The 16,862-nt window shown below is 33.0% G+C and overlaps 1 protein-coding gene across 1 annotated transcript; it reads left to right on the forward strand.

Annotated features, from left to right (window-relative positions):
- The first annotated feature begins 13,272 nt into the window (after positions 1-13,272).
- Positions 13,273-14,068, forward strand: LOC142621821 (uncharacterized). The gene has a single exon (XM_075795185.1). The coding sequence runs from the start codon at positions 13,401-13,403 to the stop codon at positions 13,863-13,865; it is 465 nt and encodes a 154-aa protein (XP_075651300.1). The 5' UTR covers positions 13,273-13,400; the 3' UTR covers positions 13,866-14,068.
- The last annotated feature ends 2,794 nt before the right edge of the window (positions 14,069-16,862 follow it).

Here is a 16,862-nt window from a genome sequence, read left to right on the forward strand (position 1 = left end):
TTTCTTTTTTTTTTTTTTTTTTTAATGGTCTGTCGTAATAAAGGCTAGATTTTTTTTTTTTTTCTTTTTTGAGTCAATATTAAAGGCTAGATAGACTCCAAACTTCTTCCCTAATAATTTTGTTTTTGTTTTTATCAGGAGACACTAATTGATTTTTTGTTTTATAATGTAGGTAGGATTTAAAACTCAAATTTTTTATTTACAATAATTTAGTTGCAATATTTTGAATCGACTAATGAAACAAAAACAATATATTTTTTTCAATAACAAGTCAATTCAATAAAATCATTTGTTTACATTTAATTAAAGATTCTAATCCATTGCATTGCATTTAAGAAACTATACTTAAGTTTTACTTTCCATTTTATATTTCACTAACTTTTAATATGTCATGTGTTTATTATTATTATTATTGTAAACTCTAAAAAGAAAAAAGTAAGTGTGGCAAATTACAATTGGTGAAATGAGAGGAAAATGGCTATTGACCCTTTATTTTTAAACTATTTAGTCAAATTACAATTGGTGAAATGAGGGAAAAATGACCATTGATCCTTTATTTTTAAACTATTTAGTCAAATAGCTCATTTTTCAAAAGTATTTAGTAAAATTTCCTTGTTTTGAAACTTGATATTGCTGATGTCAAGTTCTGCCTAGAACTCGTTAGTAATAACGGGTTTTATGCAAAATTTTCAAAAAAATTTAAATGATAAAATATACCCAATGTTACTTAATATTTCAAAAATATAAGTATTTTGCTAAATACTTTAAAAAGATGGTTAATTTTGTTACATACTGTAAAAATAAAGGGTATTAAACCTTTTTTTTTTCCCTGTAGAATGAAGTAGAAGAGTGAGAAGAAAATCTTAGTGGGGTACGGTGTACCTAAGGTGAAAATGAGATTACAATAACGAGAATCAATAGTCTCAATATTAGTATAAAAATAGTTACGAAAAATTATTATGTACACGACAATAATATAATTATTTTGGGGGAAAACTAGGAGTCCCTATTCAGTAATATTAGTATTAGGTTCAAATTTGAACTAATAACAATTAAAAAGCCTATAATTTATTGTAAAAATATTATAGGTGTAACATCACTCTTTTCAGTTTATTGTTTTTGCTGATTTTGATTGCGGTTGCCATTGTGTAGCCCCCGCCGTGGCATTAGCTTTAGCATTCACGCTCCAATGGGCAAGCACCATTTGGAGCTTTAAATTATTCCGAATCTTATCTTCTAGTAGTATTTGATTTGTATGGCTTGGGAGAAGTGATTACTGCACTCACTAATACTTTTTATGGTTGATTTAAGGTACGTGTGCCCCCTCAAAATATGCTTATTCTAGAAAATTTTAGGAGGGGTCAAAGCAATTGATCCCAACCACAAATGCACGTTGAAAAATGCTGGCTTTGACGTCAACCTTTTTTTTTAATAGCATTATATTATTAACAAAATATTTATTTAGATATTTTGAAAACCTTTTAAATATCTATTATTAATTACAAGGTATTTAAAAGGCTTCATTGCAACACTACCAATATGAAAGCATGGTTTTAAAAACTAAAATGGTCTAAAAACTGAAAAGGAGATCAATTTTATGTTTTTTTTTTTTTTTTTCTGTTTTTTCGGGTTTGGTTTTCTATTGAATTGGAGGGTCCGGTAAACCGTGTATAAAAGAGCCTAATATTGTACTATATAATAGTCCAAATTTGATAAAAATTTAACAAAGCTCATGATTTACACTATAATAAGAGCATGTCACGTTAGTATTTTACAAATTAATAAGTAGAGCATATTCTTTCTCATTAACACTCTATTTCATAAATGTTTTCTTTCAAAAAAAATCCAAAAATTAAAACATTGAATTAGATGCAAATCAAATCTAGGAACACCGTTTCAATTTCGAAAGGAGAAAAGGAAGAGCTCCTTTGTCCTCAAGGCCACTTCAAGGCATTGTAGGGCCTAAGAGCATCCACTGATGTGGATGCAAAATCATGTAAAATGAAAAAATAGATCAATTTTACACATTTTGCCTCAAAAATGCCATACATCAGTGCTTCTAAAAAGATATAAAATTGTGAAAATTCATACACGAGTTACAGTAACTGTGTAAATACACACGGCTACTGTAGATTGTCCATTTATTATTTTAATCATTTCCCGTTCGTTCCTTTTTTTTTTCTCTCTCTTACGAGCTCAACAAACTCAAGAACATCCACAGACAAATCAAAAGAGATACACTTGCTCAAAAAAACACACATACACACACACACACACAGATACAAACACACCCACACACAAATAAACCCACATGGACAAACAACAAAGAGACAGATCGGTGCTTGATCGGAGCTGGGTCTTGCCTGATCGGAGATCGGGGCTGGGATCGATGGTGCGTGGATCGGAGATCGGGGCTGGGATCGGTGGTGCGTGGATCGGAGATCAAGGCTGGGATCGGAGATCGGTGCTGTGGATCGGAGATCGGTGCTGTGGATCGGAGAGATGGGTATAGAGAGAGAGAGAGAGAGAGCATAATCAGAAAAAATGGGTAGAGAGAGAGAAAGAGTGACCACGGGATATAAAAGGCAGTTAACCGAAATAATAACAAATTTGGAAAAATTGATTATTTCATTAAAAAAGATGATAAAATAGATGAACTGATGTGGATATTTTGTATAAATGAACGTGTAAAATAGAAAAAGTAGGTTTTTAGTGTAAAAATAGATGTGTAAAATAAACGAACTGATACGGTTGCTCTAAGACTACTACCCTAAGTGAGGCCTATTTTTATATTTTAAATATTAATAAAAGATTTATTTAATCTTTGATTCTTTTTCATTTAAAATTCAATTTTATTTATTTCCATTTATTATTGACAAATAAAAAAAAAAAATCAACATATATAAATAATAGTATGCCATGTGGCATTATTTTTTCATATCATAACCAAAAGATGAATGAAGTTACAAAAGATAACATGTGTCATTATTTTATGCATTGTCAAAGTCCTTTTGTGGATCCAAAATTTTGAAATTCAACTTTTATTAGATATAAATATAATAATAGATAGATAGCGGGGACCTCATCTTGATTTTTGTTTGAGTATGGAAATAGATGAGTCATATGTCTCTAGTTAAAGTTACAAAAGTAAAGATGATCTCGCATTGGTTTACTGGAATTTCCTAATATGTATTGATTCTTTTTTTTTTGGATGAGCATAGCTTATAAATTATTGTATTGTATTGATTTATAGTTCATGCGATCCAACTATGAAATTATTGTATGTCTTAGCATTTATGTAGCATAAGGTTATAAGTAGTTTTATTTTAGTTTTTGGGACTTTTTATTTATTTATTACAGTTGTATTTCTGAGTAATATATTTTTAAGTAAAATAACCTAATAAAGATAAATTATCCTAAACAAATACTTACAAAATGTAAGTAAGTAAGGGTGATCAAACCATATCACTGGTGCACCCTCATGTACTTGATCATACCCACAAAAGCATACTTTATTTCACAATGTGGTTGCATTATTTGGCTAGTAACCCTTGAAAGAGACATAACCCTTCACTTAAGTTATGACTCTTTAAGAAAATTTTCAAATACTTTTATCAATAATAGGAAAGTGTATAACTAAATAATGTTGTATTTATTTGGTATAAAAAACAAAGAGTTGTATTTATTAATATTCTGCCCAAATTTCTTCAAAAGAATAAGTCGTGGTGTTAGGATCATCAACCAAACCCTAACCAATTATCAAGTTAAATGCATGCAAGTGGTATTCCTCGTCCTTTTAAGTGTTTGATTCTTCTAATTAGTTCAAAAACATGTTTGTCTATGACGATTCAAACTGATTTAGGATCAAAGAATGCTAGAATTACCTTCTTTCTTTTTTGTTCGAATAAGTTGTTCTTGTGCTCTTTTATACGACGACAAAGATTATGTTTCCATGAATGACATGTGTGGTGGCTCAACCCAATGGGACGACGGTTTTGGATTGAGTTCCCCAATTTACTTGTATTCTAGGTTAAACATATCCAACAATGAGAGGGCCCAAAGATGGCGAAGCAGTTTCTATAGGAGATAGATGAAAGTTTTTCTTTCTATTTGGCCTCCTTTCTCGTATCCCTACCCTTCTCGAGAACATCACAGTTGACTAGCTCCTCTCTATGAAATCCTGATTGGATTTCTTTCTACCCAAGAAGTAATTTTCCTCACCTCTCTCATGTTTCTCTCTCCCTAATTTTTCCAACCCCCTACACTCTACCCATTGGTCTTTATTTATAGACTTCCCGTGGAGTCGTCATGATGAGAAGGTGGTTTCCCATGTTGGTGGGTTCCTTTGAGCTATATTCCTCATACCAAATGGGTCCCACTACTCGTGAAGGACGTGACTCTCTTAGAACTTGCACTAGGTGCCAATTAATGCTTGGCAGACAGATTCCCCAAGGCATTATCTCTTTATCTCAGTACAGTAGAAGATGTTCAGTTAGGCCATGAGCTCGGTCTAGGCCAGTCTAAGGAATAGGCTAGGTGCTCAGTTAGTAAGTAGGGTTGGATGGACCCATCTGGGAAACGTTTCATGAGCTCTGTGCAGGCCAATAGTCGTGGCTTGTACAACATGCTTTTATGTTTTTCTAAACATGTTGGTTGAATGGATGTCATGATATGATGTTAGTTACCGTACTCTAGTGGGCAAGGTAGGTGCCTAACACATTCTCATCTCATAACTAAACCTCCGATTTTAGATCAATGGTTCGTAGACTAATTCTTATCCCATGTAATTTTCATTTTTTGAATGTAACTAGGACCCAAAGCAATGTAATTTCCTAGATTTTATAAGACATTAAAGCTTTGTAATGTTAATATTAGCAAACATATATTATTTTCAATCAATAAAATGAGGAATTCTTTTATTGTATGGTTTTCTTATATTTCTTTTTTCATAAATTAAGATAAGTGGTGACTCCAAATGTACAACCCTTAAGATCTAGAGGTACAATATTCAAAGTTGATCCACAATTTTGAGAATCAAACACGGTCTCACCCATTCACATGGGTTTGGTCCAAACTCCAAACAAACAAATAGACCAAGATTGTAGTCTCTCACACTCCCCAATTCAAGTATCTTTACAATACTATTACTTTTATCAAAATATTTCAGCTGACAATGTTTTTTTTTATTTTATATATAAGATAAAATTTCTGCTCTAGTCGACTCTAAGTGTATATGTATATGAAGCTCCCTCCTAGAGACTTGAACCCCGACCCTTACCCCCCACATCCCACAAGCATTTATACTTGTGGAATGACCACTATACCAAGGGTGTGCGGTGGTCATCTTACAATGTTTTAGCAAACGTGGCTATTGATTTCTTGAATGGGATAATAATGAAAAATAAAGAGTAGACACTCTTGACTATTTTTAATACATTACATTGAGAAAACTCAATATATAGGAGGGAGCAATAAATTATCTTGCTTTTATGGTGTCAACCTCACGCTAATAATATGTTAAATAAATAAATCTAATCTAATCAAGCCAATGTTGTCAATCCTGTTTAGGTACTCATTTCGATTTATTCGTCAAAACGAAATATTTTGGTATTGGTTAATTCTAATGTATCATTTTGGGATAAATTTGAAATAATACAAATTCTTAAATCTTAATATCGTCATCACATCATATCACATGACAAAAAGATTTATAATATCTTAGTACATAAATATATGTCTAACCATCTAAGTAATTTCACATGACAAGAAGATTTATAATATCTTAGTACATAAAGATAGGTCTAACCATCTAAGTAATTTTTATTTAGGCGTAAATGTACTTTTAGTCCCTACATTTTAATTTTACCACTTTTAGTCCCTACATTTTAATTTTACCACTTTTAGTCCCTAATTCAATTAATGCGTTCCATTTTAGTCCTTTCCGTCAGTCAACCGACGGAAATAGCTGAGGTGGCTGCCGAAAGAATTAAAATATTATAAAAAATGACACATCACCATGACACATTAGCATATAAATTTAAAAAATTAATTTTATTAATTTTAACTAAATAATAAAAATAGAAACAGAATTAAAAACTAAAATTCACATTAATTAAGATTGTTCTGCATGTTCTTCAGATTGTTCTTCATGTTCTTCATATTGTTCTTGATTTTACAGTTTGTTCTTCATATTCTTCCCAAATCAAACCCAGCAACCAAGAACTCAAACCTATCACAAGAACACAAACCCAGCAACTCAAGAACTCATACACAGATCACTAGGACATAAATGAAAACAAAAAGAAAAAACCCAAATTCAACACCTTAGAGATCATTAAAACCAGCACCATCAAATCTACCACAAATCAAGATCATCGAATTCTTCACGTTCTTTCCCAAATTCTAACACAATCAACACCAAATTCTCAGCAAATCAAACCCATAAACCCAATTAACAAACCAACCCAGATTAAACCAATCACAACAAACCCAGATTAACACAATCAAACCCAGATTCCACCACCAATGACCGACACAATCAAGCCACCACCACCTCGCCGATCAAAAACATTTCTTCATAACATGAACTTCAGCTTAAAAACCCAAAAATATTCCAAAACATGACCACCACGGCCACCAAAAAAGTCACCAAACCCACCGTTCAATGAAGAAACCCACACCAAGACGGTGGCCGAGATCGGCGAGCTCCATTGTGGCCAAGACCGAGACGAAGGCCGAGATCGGCGAGCTCCATTGTGGCCGAGACCGAGGCCGACATCGAGTTCCATTCTCTAGATCTGCTCCCACTGCCAGCCCCCTTCCTCTAGATCTACTCCAAACCGATCTACAAGGACCCAACCACGCTCAGCCCACGGACCCACCAGCACCCATCTCCACGGACCCATCACAATGCTCAACCACCGCCGATCTAGCTCAGCCCACGGACCCACCACCTTCCACCTCCACGGACCACCACAATGCTCAGCCACCGCCGATCTACACATACATGCACGCATGCTCCCATTTTTGCTCACCTGCTCATTCTCTCCCTCTCTCTCTAAACTCTTTTTTTTTTTTTTGTAGAGCTCTCTCTAAAATCAGATCATGATTTTAGAGAGAGCTCACTTAAAGAAAAGTAAATACACTTTTTTGAAAGTTTTTTTTTTGAAAGAGAAAAAGTAAATACACTTAAAGTCAAAATGATCTAATGATATTTTTTTGTTTGGGTTGGTTGAGATGAGAGAATAGAGTTTGAGTTTGAGATGATTTTTTAAATTCTGTTTTAATTTTGTGAATTTTAGTTTTTAATTCTGTTTTTATTTTTATTATTTAGTTAAAATTAATAAATTAATTTTTTAAATTTATATGCTAATGTGTCATGATAATGTGACATTTTTTATAATATTTTAATTCTTCCAGCAGCAAACTCAGCTATTTTCGTCGGTTGACTGACAGAAAGGACTAAAATGGAATGCGTTAATTGAATTAGGAATTAAAAGTGGTAAAATTAAAATGTAGGGACTAAAATGAAAAAATGTCAAAATGTAGAAACTAAAAGTGCATTTACGACTTTTATTTATTTATGGTAGAAAATCATCTAACGCCTCATTACATTTCAAGCCAACAAGGTCTGTGATTAAAATTTAAGATCTTGTAATATAACATTACCCATCAGCAATGAAACAATAAGAATCAATTCAAAACAACATAGTTTCAGTTTTTTATAAGGAAAAAAAAAGAAAAAGAAAAAAAAGAGCGAATTCATATCAGCCCAAATTTTAATGATGGACGGAATTGCCCAAAATGAACTGGGACCAAAATGATCTTGAATGTACTGTAATTTTTTCTAAGGTGGAATGAGTGGGTTTCTCATTTCGATTTGCTTACCAGTACAGTGTGTTCCAGCTAGAACAGAATAGAATCAACAACAATGATCAAAGCAATTTTACCTAATTCTTACCTTTAATTAGTAGGCAGGTTGTTATGGAAGGGAATCAACTCATGTGATAGAGTAATATATTTGAAAAAATAATTATCCAATGAAAATTTATTAAATAATATAATATATTTAAAAAAAAGTTACAAGAAATTTAACTTGACCCAACCTTAAATTACAAGATAAAACTTTTTAATTATGAACTATTAATAAGAAAATCCCTAAAACGAACATGTTTGCTGACCAACCATTTGATGAGAAAAATAACTTTAGAAGATTAATTTAGTAATTCTTAAACTTAAATATAAGAATTCATAATTTAAGGGAATCAACTCGTGTAATAGAGTAATATATTTGAAAGAATATTTAACAATGAAAAGTTATTAAATAATAATATATTTTAAAAAAAAGTTACAAGAAATTTAACTTGACCCAATCTTAAATTACAAGATAAAACTTATTAATTATGAACTACTAATAAGAAAATCACCGAAAACGAACATGTTTGCTAACCAACCATTTGATGAGAAAAATAACTTTAGAAGATTAATTTAGTAATTCTTAACCTTAAATATAAGAATTCTGTTTTTACTTCCATGAGTTTGGCTTGTCTCTAATGTTTTAGCGCATTGTACACGACACTAATATGATATCTGTTAAAAAATAGTTTTGCGTTATTCTTGTATCTAATTTACTATATTGGAATACTTGATAGAAGCTTTTCTTTTCTTTCATTACTTTTTTTGTTCCTCTTTTTTTTTTTTCTTTTTTTTCTTTTTTTTTAATTCTTGCAAACAAAACTTGAGGCTTTTCTCAATTTATTATATCAGATAATTAGTTTCAATTTTTTTTCCCCAAATTGAAGGAAGAAGAAAAAAAAATGATTCAACCAAAAAAATTTCATCCAACCCAACCAAAAAAATCCATTCAACCCAATCAAAAACAAAACTTCATCTAACAAGTGTGAGATTTTGGAGCTTGAAGGTGGTTATCAATGACGGAAAAGCTATAGCAGAAAGTGGAGAGAGATTTCTGAACAAATGAAGAAAGTTGATTATACAAGCTCAAGTTCAATACATTATACAAAGCTCTTATTTATAGAGCTTGAGAATACATAAAATCAAGAATCTTCTAGAAAACTCTATCATAACCATATTGTAACAACCCAATAACAAACTCCTGAATTCAAGGAAAGACAGTTATGACTGAAACTGAATCTCTCTTTACTTCTAAACTAACCTCGAGCATCTTTGAAGAACAAAGTGGTTCTTGAAACTAGAAATCTGAGGAAGATAGATCAAAATGGCATCATTGGTATTAGTACCAGAACGTCATCGTTTCACTTTTAACTCATTAAACCTCCTTCTTTTTTAAGTCACACGACACAATTTTGTTCTTAGGATTAAGTTACCGTTGGTAGAACTAGCCATTAGTCTTCATCTTCCTCAGATTTCAAACACAACTCCTTATCCTTCCTCTTCATCAATTATGTACTTCCTCTATCAACAAGAACTCAACCCTTTCCACATTTTCTTTTCCCTACCCACATTTTTTACAGCAACAAAATAGAATGGTAACAAAAATCCAAAACCACAAACACAACATTTAAGACCCCACATTCATCTAAGAAACGTACATATAATCGATCTCCACGTTTTCTTTCCCTCTTCCATATTTTCTAAGCAAGCAAACAAAATCACCGGAATACTTGTGCATCTTCCCATGGACAGTTTGCAGTCACAGTGGCAGTGCTTAAAGTCCTCAAATTGGAGGAGGAAAAACTATCAGTGCCACATGACTGAGGGTCTATTTGGATATAGCTGAAAACTGAAAATTGAAAGCTAAAAATACTGTAACAAAATAATTTTTAAATGTATGAATAGTACCAGCTTAGCATTGTTTATATGCCTCTTGCACTGTTCATGAACAATGAATAGTGCAAGAGGACGCGTTCATCTGAATCCAAACATTACCTCAAATCCATGGATTGAAGTGAGAACCCCATGGCAAAGCAGTCGAAGATGGCATCATTCACCAGATCCTTGATCTCTTCTAGAACCTTCTTCAAGGGCTATCATGGGTGACTCTACATTACGCAATATAGAAACATGAAAGGGCTAGATGCCTAGATCCCATTTTGGCTTTACGAAACCTTTAAATCTATAAGAAGTCCTTGAATCCATAAGGAAAAACTCTAAAATCCACCCCAAAAAAAATCCTCTCTTAAAATATTATTGATATCCTAAGAACTTCAATTTTCGTTTTACATATTGCAAAGCCTATTTAAACACTCCATAAAACTTATTTTTCAAGTAAATATATTCATACAAATATTCTAATTGATGTAGTACCATAATGGGACTTTATTTTGACTAAAAAACCCTTAAAAACACCTACTAAAGTCAAGGAAATGAAATCATATCTCTTGAAATAATGAAAATTGCATCCAAATTTAAAAATAAACAAACGATTACCATAATTTTGTCCTACATCACTATGACTACCATGGGTGGTCATGAGAACCTCCACGGCTTGGCCTTGACAGAGAGAGATTGGCATCATCGTGGTGGAACTTGGCAGGAGAGGAATCAGGATTATTGAAAAAAAAAAAGAGGAAAGGAATTAGTGTGAGAGGCTGTGAAATTGAAAAGAATTTGTATGAGAGATAGTGGAATTGAAATGAACAAGTTTTTTGGTTTTGATTGGATACTGAGAAAATAGTTGATGAGAAAGGTGCTGGAAATTTTTAAATATTTTTCCCTTATTTGATAGTTGCTGCAAAAATAGTTATTTGGGTTATTGAAAAAATAGTTGCTAAGAAAATTGAAAAGAATCTGAGTGAGAGAGAGAGTGATTTTTTTTTTGGGTTTGGTTATTCAAAAATAGTGGCTGTGGTAGTGGTGTTTTTATTTTGTTTAATTAATCTTTCTTTTTTCTTTCTTTTTTTATAGTATTTTTTATACCCAAACAATAATTTCTATTTTGTTTCCAAAATATTTTCTATCTTCTAAATGGATTCTTTTAATGTAAGCACTTTTAAAAAAAAAAAATTTAAAAAAAAGCATTTTGGACTGAGGGTCTGTTTGGATAGAACTTATTTTGCTGAAACTGAAAACTGAAAACACTGTAGCAAAATAATTTTTAAATGTGTGAATAGTGCTGTGGGACCCATTTTTAATGAAAAAGTTGCTGAAAAGTGAAATTTGTGGGACCCGTGAACAGTGCATTTATGCACTGTTCATTGCTGAAAAGTCAATATATGCAGCTGGGTTAAAAAAAAAAACAAAAACGCGAACGTGGACGCACAGACGCAGATCCAAATGCCCTCTGAATGGCATATCTCCCAATGGATACTAATTGAACGACTAAATTAAACGAAGTTGAAGGTACATGATTGAGTTAATATTTTTTTAAAATTAGGAGTAATTTATGATTCAACTTTCTTTTTTTATTTAAATTATTGATAGAACAATGGAAGAGGGGAAAATGGAGGATTTGAACCATGGTTACTTCTCTTATTAAAGGAGAATATGCTATGTAGCCTATGTTATTGAGAATACTCTTGAGTCTTGACGAATATAAATCCTTCCGCACAACTTTTGTTTTTTACATTATACTCCACCTGTAAGAGTACAAAATCTAGTGGCTCAAGCCCACTTAGAATAGCAGGATAATAGTTCCCAAATTCGGCCCAAATCAATAGATACTTGTAAAGAGAGTGAGATGAACAAGTTTGGACTTCGCCCAAGGACATAGATAGAGTATGAGGAATCAAATGTCTAAGATTTAAATGTACAAATAAGTCTTTACAAATTTGCCCAAGGACACTGTTCTTGAGTTTTACAAGTATTGTTTATTTTCTTTCTCTCAGTTACTGTTCTGGTTGTGACCTATTTTTCTTTTATTCTTTTCTCTGGATCCACCTATCTGAGAGTCCATTTCCTTTATATACTCCATGGTCACTTGCATTTTAGCCCTCCATCTCCAATCCTCCTCAACCTCCTTAGGACACTTGTCCCACTAGACTTCTAGTGAAGGTGGTGGAAGGAGCTGATGGGCTGTGGATCCACTGTTTATGTCACTTCCTCATTAATGCAGCTAATAAAGCTATTGCCAACCATTTAATGCGGAGGAACAAGTGAGACTTTACAAGAAACTTCCCACAAAGATCCCATTTAACACCTGAGGCACCCCCCTTCACCCATTATATCCCGCAAGGACGCTCCGTCACTTCCCATTCTCTCCTCAGACCACTTCACTCCTCGTGCCGTGAATGCTCCTTCAAGAGGAACAATTGAAGGCTACAACGGTGCTTCCCATCTTCGGTCATCGGGTTCCCACACCACCAATTACAACTTGTCATGTATTCTTTTTTACTTTCCTCATAAAATAACTGGATTTTAAAATGGAAATAACTCAAAGTAGTTATTAAATCTGGTTCAGACATTGACCCAACTCACTAGGTCACTAGTCGAACTACATGGTCAAATAAAATTTTATTATATATATAAGTTTCAGAAATCATAACATAAATATGTAAAAAAAAAAAAAAAAAAAGGCATACCCCATATGTCTAGGTTAAACTGACCATTATAATTCTAAATCAAGGTTTCACAATAATATAAGGTAGTCTTTTGATAGGATGGAGGCTTGAAAGGAGGTAGGTAGATAGATAGAGAAATACATTATTTTTTTGAATTCTTTAGGTTTTCTCATTTTTAAATTATCATTTTATAACATATTAAACCGTAAAAAAAAGTTAATAATGTAGATCTATAGATATAATTTTACAAATTTCAAGTGATAAAAATCCATTCGGGTTAGATGGGTCCCCACAAACCCACTGGGTTTGACCTAGTCTTGTGTAGAAATGATCCATTTAAACACCCGAACTAATCTAAGGATTAGGTCCCGAGTTTTCGTTTCGACTAGCAGAGTTAGTTTAGGTTTAATATCTATGACTCAAACGCATCACTTGATGCAATGGTCATTTCATAAGTAAATAGTGGAGTGTGAGAGAGCAAGAGTAATGGTTCAAGTTTTTAAGTAGGAGTTTCATACACATATATATACTTAAATTAGGTTAAAGTATAATTTTTATCGTGTATCAAAATAAATTAAAAAAAAAAAAAAAACTATGACTCAAACGCATGACATATAAATGAAACACATATAAAATGTTGCGAATATTGTTGGAAAATAAATAATAATAATGTTGTTTATTTATTTATTTTATTAATGTTATTTTAGATGAATCTTAAACTTCTTTATGAAATAATGACAGTAATTTCAGCTAGTGCTTTTGGTATAGGATCTGTGCCTTTCACCAATCCCTACAAAGAATGAAAGAACAAAAGAATGAAAGGGCAATAAAAGAAATAAAAGAAAACGGGTTTTATTCAGTTCACACTTGAGAAGTTGAAAACTTGAAACTTTAATAAGAGAATTGTACACATGCTCCCTCATGAACGATCCATGTGGATGTGGGAATTCCGCCTTTCCAACCCAAAACGTGATCCCACCACCAATCCTACACTCTTTGTCTCGCAATGAACACGAAGACCCTGATCAGATCATGGTAGCCTCACCCACTTCCTGGCTCCGTTCGCGTCGGATCCGCTACTGCTTCTTGTTACTGTGCTCGCCTCTCCTCGTGCCTTTCCTTTGCGTCACCTTCCCTCTTCTCTGCGCTGCCAATCTCTGCCTTCGCGTATACCGCCGCCGCCGCCGAGGCAGAGAGGACGCTCGGCTTTTGCGCTGTGAGGAGGGCTGTGGTGGTGTAGAAGAAGAGGAAGAAGAGAGAGGAGGAGGAATGGGTTTGTTGTTGCAGCGGTACTTGGAGGATCAGATGCTTCTCGTTGGATCTGTGTATGAATGCGGTGACGCTGATGATGATGGTGAAGATCCAACAACTCGTCTATTGGGCTAAGTTGACTTTTGTTTTTTTTTTTTTTTTTTTTCTTCTTGTTGTAAATGGAATTTTTATTTTGGGTTTGATATTTTTGTTTTCTTTTTTCAGATTTTGATCTAATTTATTTAATTAGTTTTAGTTTTGAATATGATTTTGTTGAATTTTTGTATTTTATCAAAATTTATGAATGAAGTTAGAAGTCGGAAATGTGGATAATTTAACGACGAAGGAATAGGATACAAATGGAAAGCAGGATTGAATTGTGGAGTTTGAATCAATTAATAAAATGGGATCTATTTCTAATTAATTCTATTATCACTGTTCTGTTCAGTGTATACTCTGTTCCATTTGTTTTTATTTTACCAACAAACTACTTTATTTATTCTCACTGCTCATAATCCGATATTTTAGGGAATTAATTTTTCTTATTTTTAATAAAAATTGAAGATAAGGGCAACGTCACGCACAACCTTTTCAACTTTTTTTTAACATAAAAAAACACCTGCCAAACACATAACTATGGTTTCTCTCCCAATGAAACCTGTTGTTTGAAATATAGTACTAAACACAATTTTTTATTATTATAAGTATTATAAACATTTGTTTTCTTAATATTATTTAAACCACAGTTTTTACGTTATTTTAAACAATAATGTTTAAAAATCGCTACCAAATAAGTCCAAAATTTCTAAAAACTTTGTTTTTAAAACTTTTCTTGGCCTTTTAGCTAAGACCAGGTGTTGCAGGCACCGCAAAGGTAGCATTTTATTTTTGGGTAATATATTATTAACAAAAAATTGACGTGAATTTTAGTTAGACCGATTGATACATTCTCTTATTCTTAAATAAGAGATTTAGGGGTTTGAATTCTACTTATATAAAAAATCAATGGATATTTTACTCTAATGATAAAATAACAATTACTATGGAGTGGGCACTATAAATTTAAAATTATTTTCTATTTATGAAAAAGAAAACAAAGAGTTATCTATCATTTCCTTGAACCCGCCACAAACACAAGAAAAGATGGGGTGAAAATTTGGTGCTTGCACACTTTTTATAACATTGAAGAGATGTTATGTTTGTGTATTTACTCAATAAAATAAAATAATGAACAAAATTCAAACAAGTTAAAACTGGGATATAATAATTGTTATTGGTGAAAGAAAAAATTCATATGCGATTGATTTCTTTCCTTCCTTTTTTTTTTTTTCCACTAAACATGTTTTTGATTTTCTTAATTGAAATTCTACTCATTAGAAATTGGTTCTGATAGCTTCTGAGTTATCCTGAGGTCGAGAGTTCGAGCATCTCTTACCCCAACAAATCTTTATCATTAAGAGCGGACACTATAGGTTGAAACTCTCTAAAATAAAAAATGGTTCAGGCCTTGCCTAATCCAAGATCCATGTAATTAAATTTATATTTAGTGTAATTCTAAGCAATGTTACACTACCCAATAACTTCTTATAAAATTCATATTTTGAAAATTTCACTGTTAAATTGCATGATCTATATGTTCTTAACATTCATGCCAATTTTCATGTCAATTAGATGTTATTTACATTTGATTCATAAACTTATTTTTTTATGCATTATTTTAAACTACAAAAATTAAATTTAAACAATTGATTGATGACATGGCTATTAATTTTTGATCACCTTGAAATTTTGCAAGTATGGAGAATATATGAAGATGATGTAATCTAATGGTGGATTTATCAAAATTTGCATCCAATAAAAAAAAATCTTGAGTTGTGTAACATTACTTCAAGTTAAACCAAATGTAACTTGAACCCAATTATAGAGAGAGAGAGAGAGAGAGAGAGAGAGATTAGGCCTCTTTGTTTGTGGTATAATAAAATTCAAAGGGAGAGCTTGGTTGAGGAGAGTAATTCTTAGTTATTTCTGGAGCATAGAGAATGATGCTTCATTCTCTCACATTCATGGTGAGTCCACTCATTAAATTCATAGTGGGCTCCACCATAAATGTGAGAAGAGGGAGCACCTTTTTTCTGTGCTCCGAAAGTACCTAACAATTTGTAGAGAGGAAAAATTCCCGACCTATCACAAGCTGACACATCATACTACCAAGTTCACAAAATACAGCCAATTACAAGGCGCCACGTACTGCTGCTAGGTTTTGCCATCACTATTCAGAAACCAATAGAAATTTGCCAAGTGTCATTGAAATAAAGGCATGAAACTGCATCAGCAGGTGTAAGCAATGACACAAGCAGCTCCGCACATGTAAGCGATGACACAGGCAGCCTCGCACGTGTAAGCAGTGACACAAGCACTCAGCACATGTAAGCGATGACACAGGCAGCCTCGCACGTGTAAGCGGTGACACAAGCACTCAGCACGTGTAAGCGATGACATAAGCGGACCAATCAAACTCCGCCACGTGTCGCTCACCTACCCCTAAACTCCTATAAATAAAAGCCTTCCTAAAACATTTAGGAGGACACAGAACAGAGAGAAGGAAGAAGATATCTTGAGTTCAGAAACCCAGAAGCTCTGCCAGGATCAAACCTCAAAGACTCCAAGAAATTAAATAAATTCAATCTCGAATACATACAACATTCGAAGCAAAGTCATCCAAACTACTCGTCCGGATCTCAAAGTTCACCGGAATCAAGCTCAAAAGCCTCCGAAACCTCAACAAACCATAAATTAAACGAAGCTCTACGGAATCAAGCCTCTAAAGCACCGAAGAACTTCCACCACAAGCCTTCAAACACGAAGAACACACGAAGAACACGAAGAACACACGAAGAACACGAAGAACACGAAGAACAAAGAATTTCTAACAAGCTCATAGCCAGAGATTCATTGTAATTCCGTTTCAAAGATCTTCGATCCATTCTTCAGTCAAATTGAAGAATATCTTATGTTCAAAGCAAAATCACATTACCACAATTCCAATCAATAAATCTTTCAAGGAGATCGAATCAGAGGATCACTCCTTTGTAATTACAGAGAATTGTACCACACATTTATCAATACAAATTC

Source organism: Castanea sativa, chromosome 1 (assembly GCF_040712315.1).
Source record: "Castanea sativa cultivar Marrone di Chiusa Pesio chromosome 1, ASM4071231v1".
NCBI lineage: Eukaryota > Viridiplantae > Streptophyta > Magnoliopsida > Fagales > Fagaceae > Castanea > Castanea sativa.

Coding starts and splice junctions, on each gene's coding strand:
- LOC142621821 (XM_075795185.1), top strand. CDS start 13,401: ATGAACGATCCATGTGGATGTGGGAATTCCGCCTTTCCAACCCAAAAC.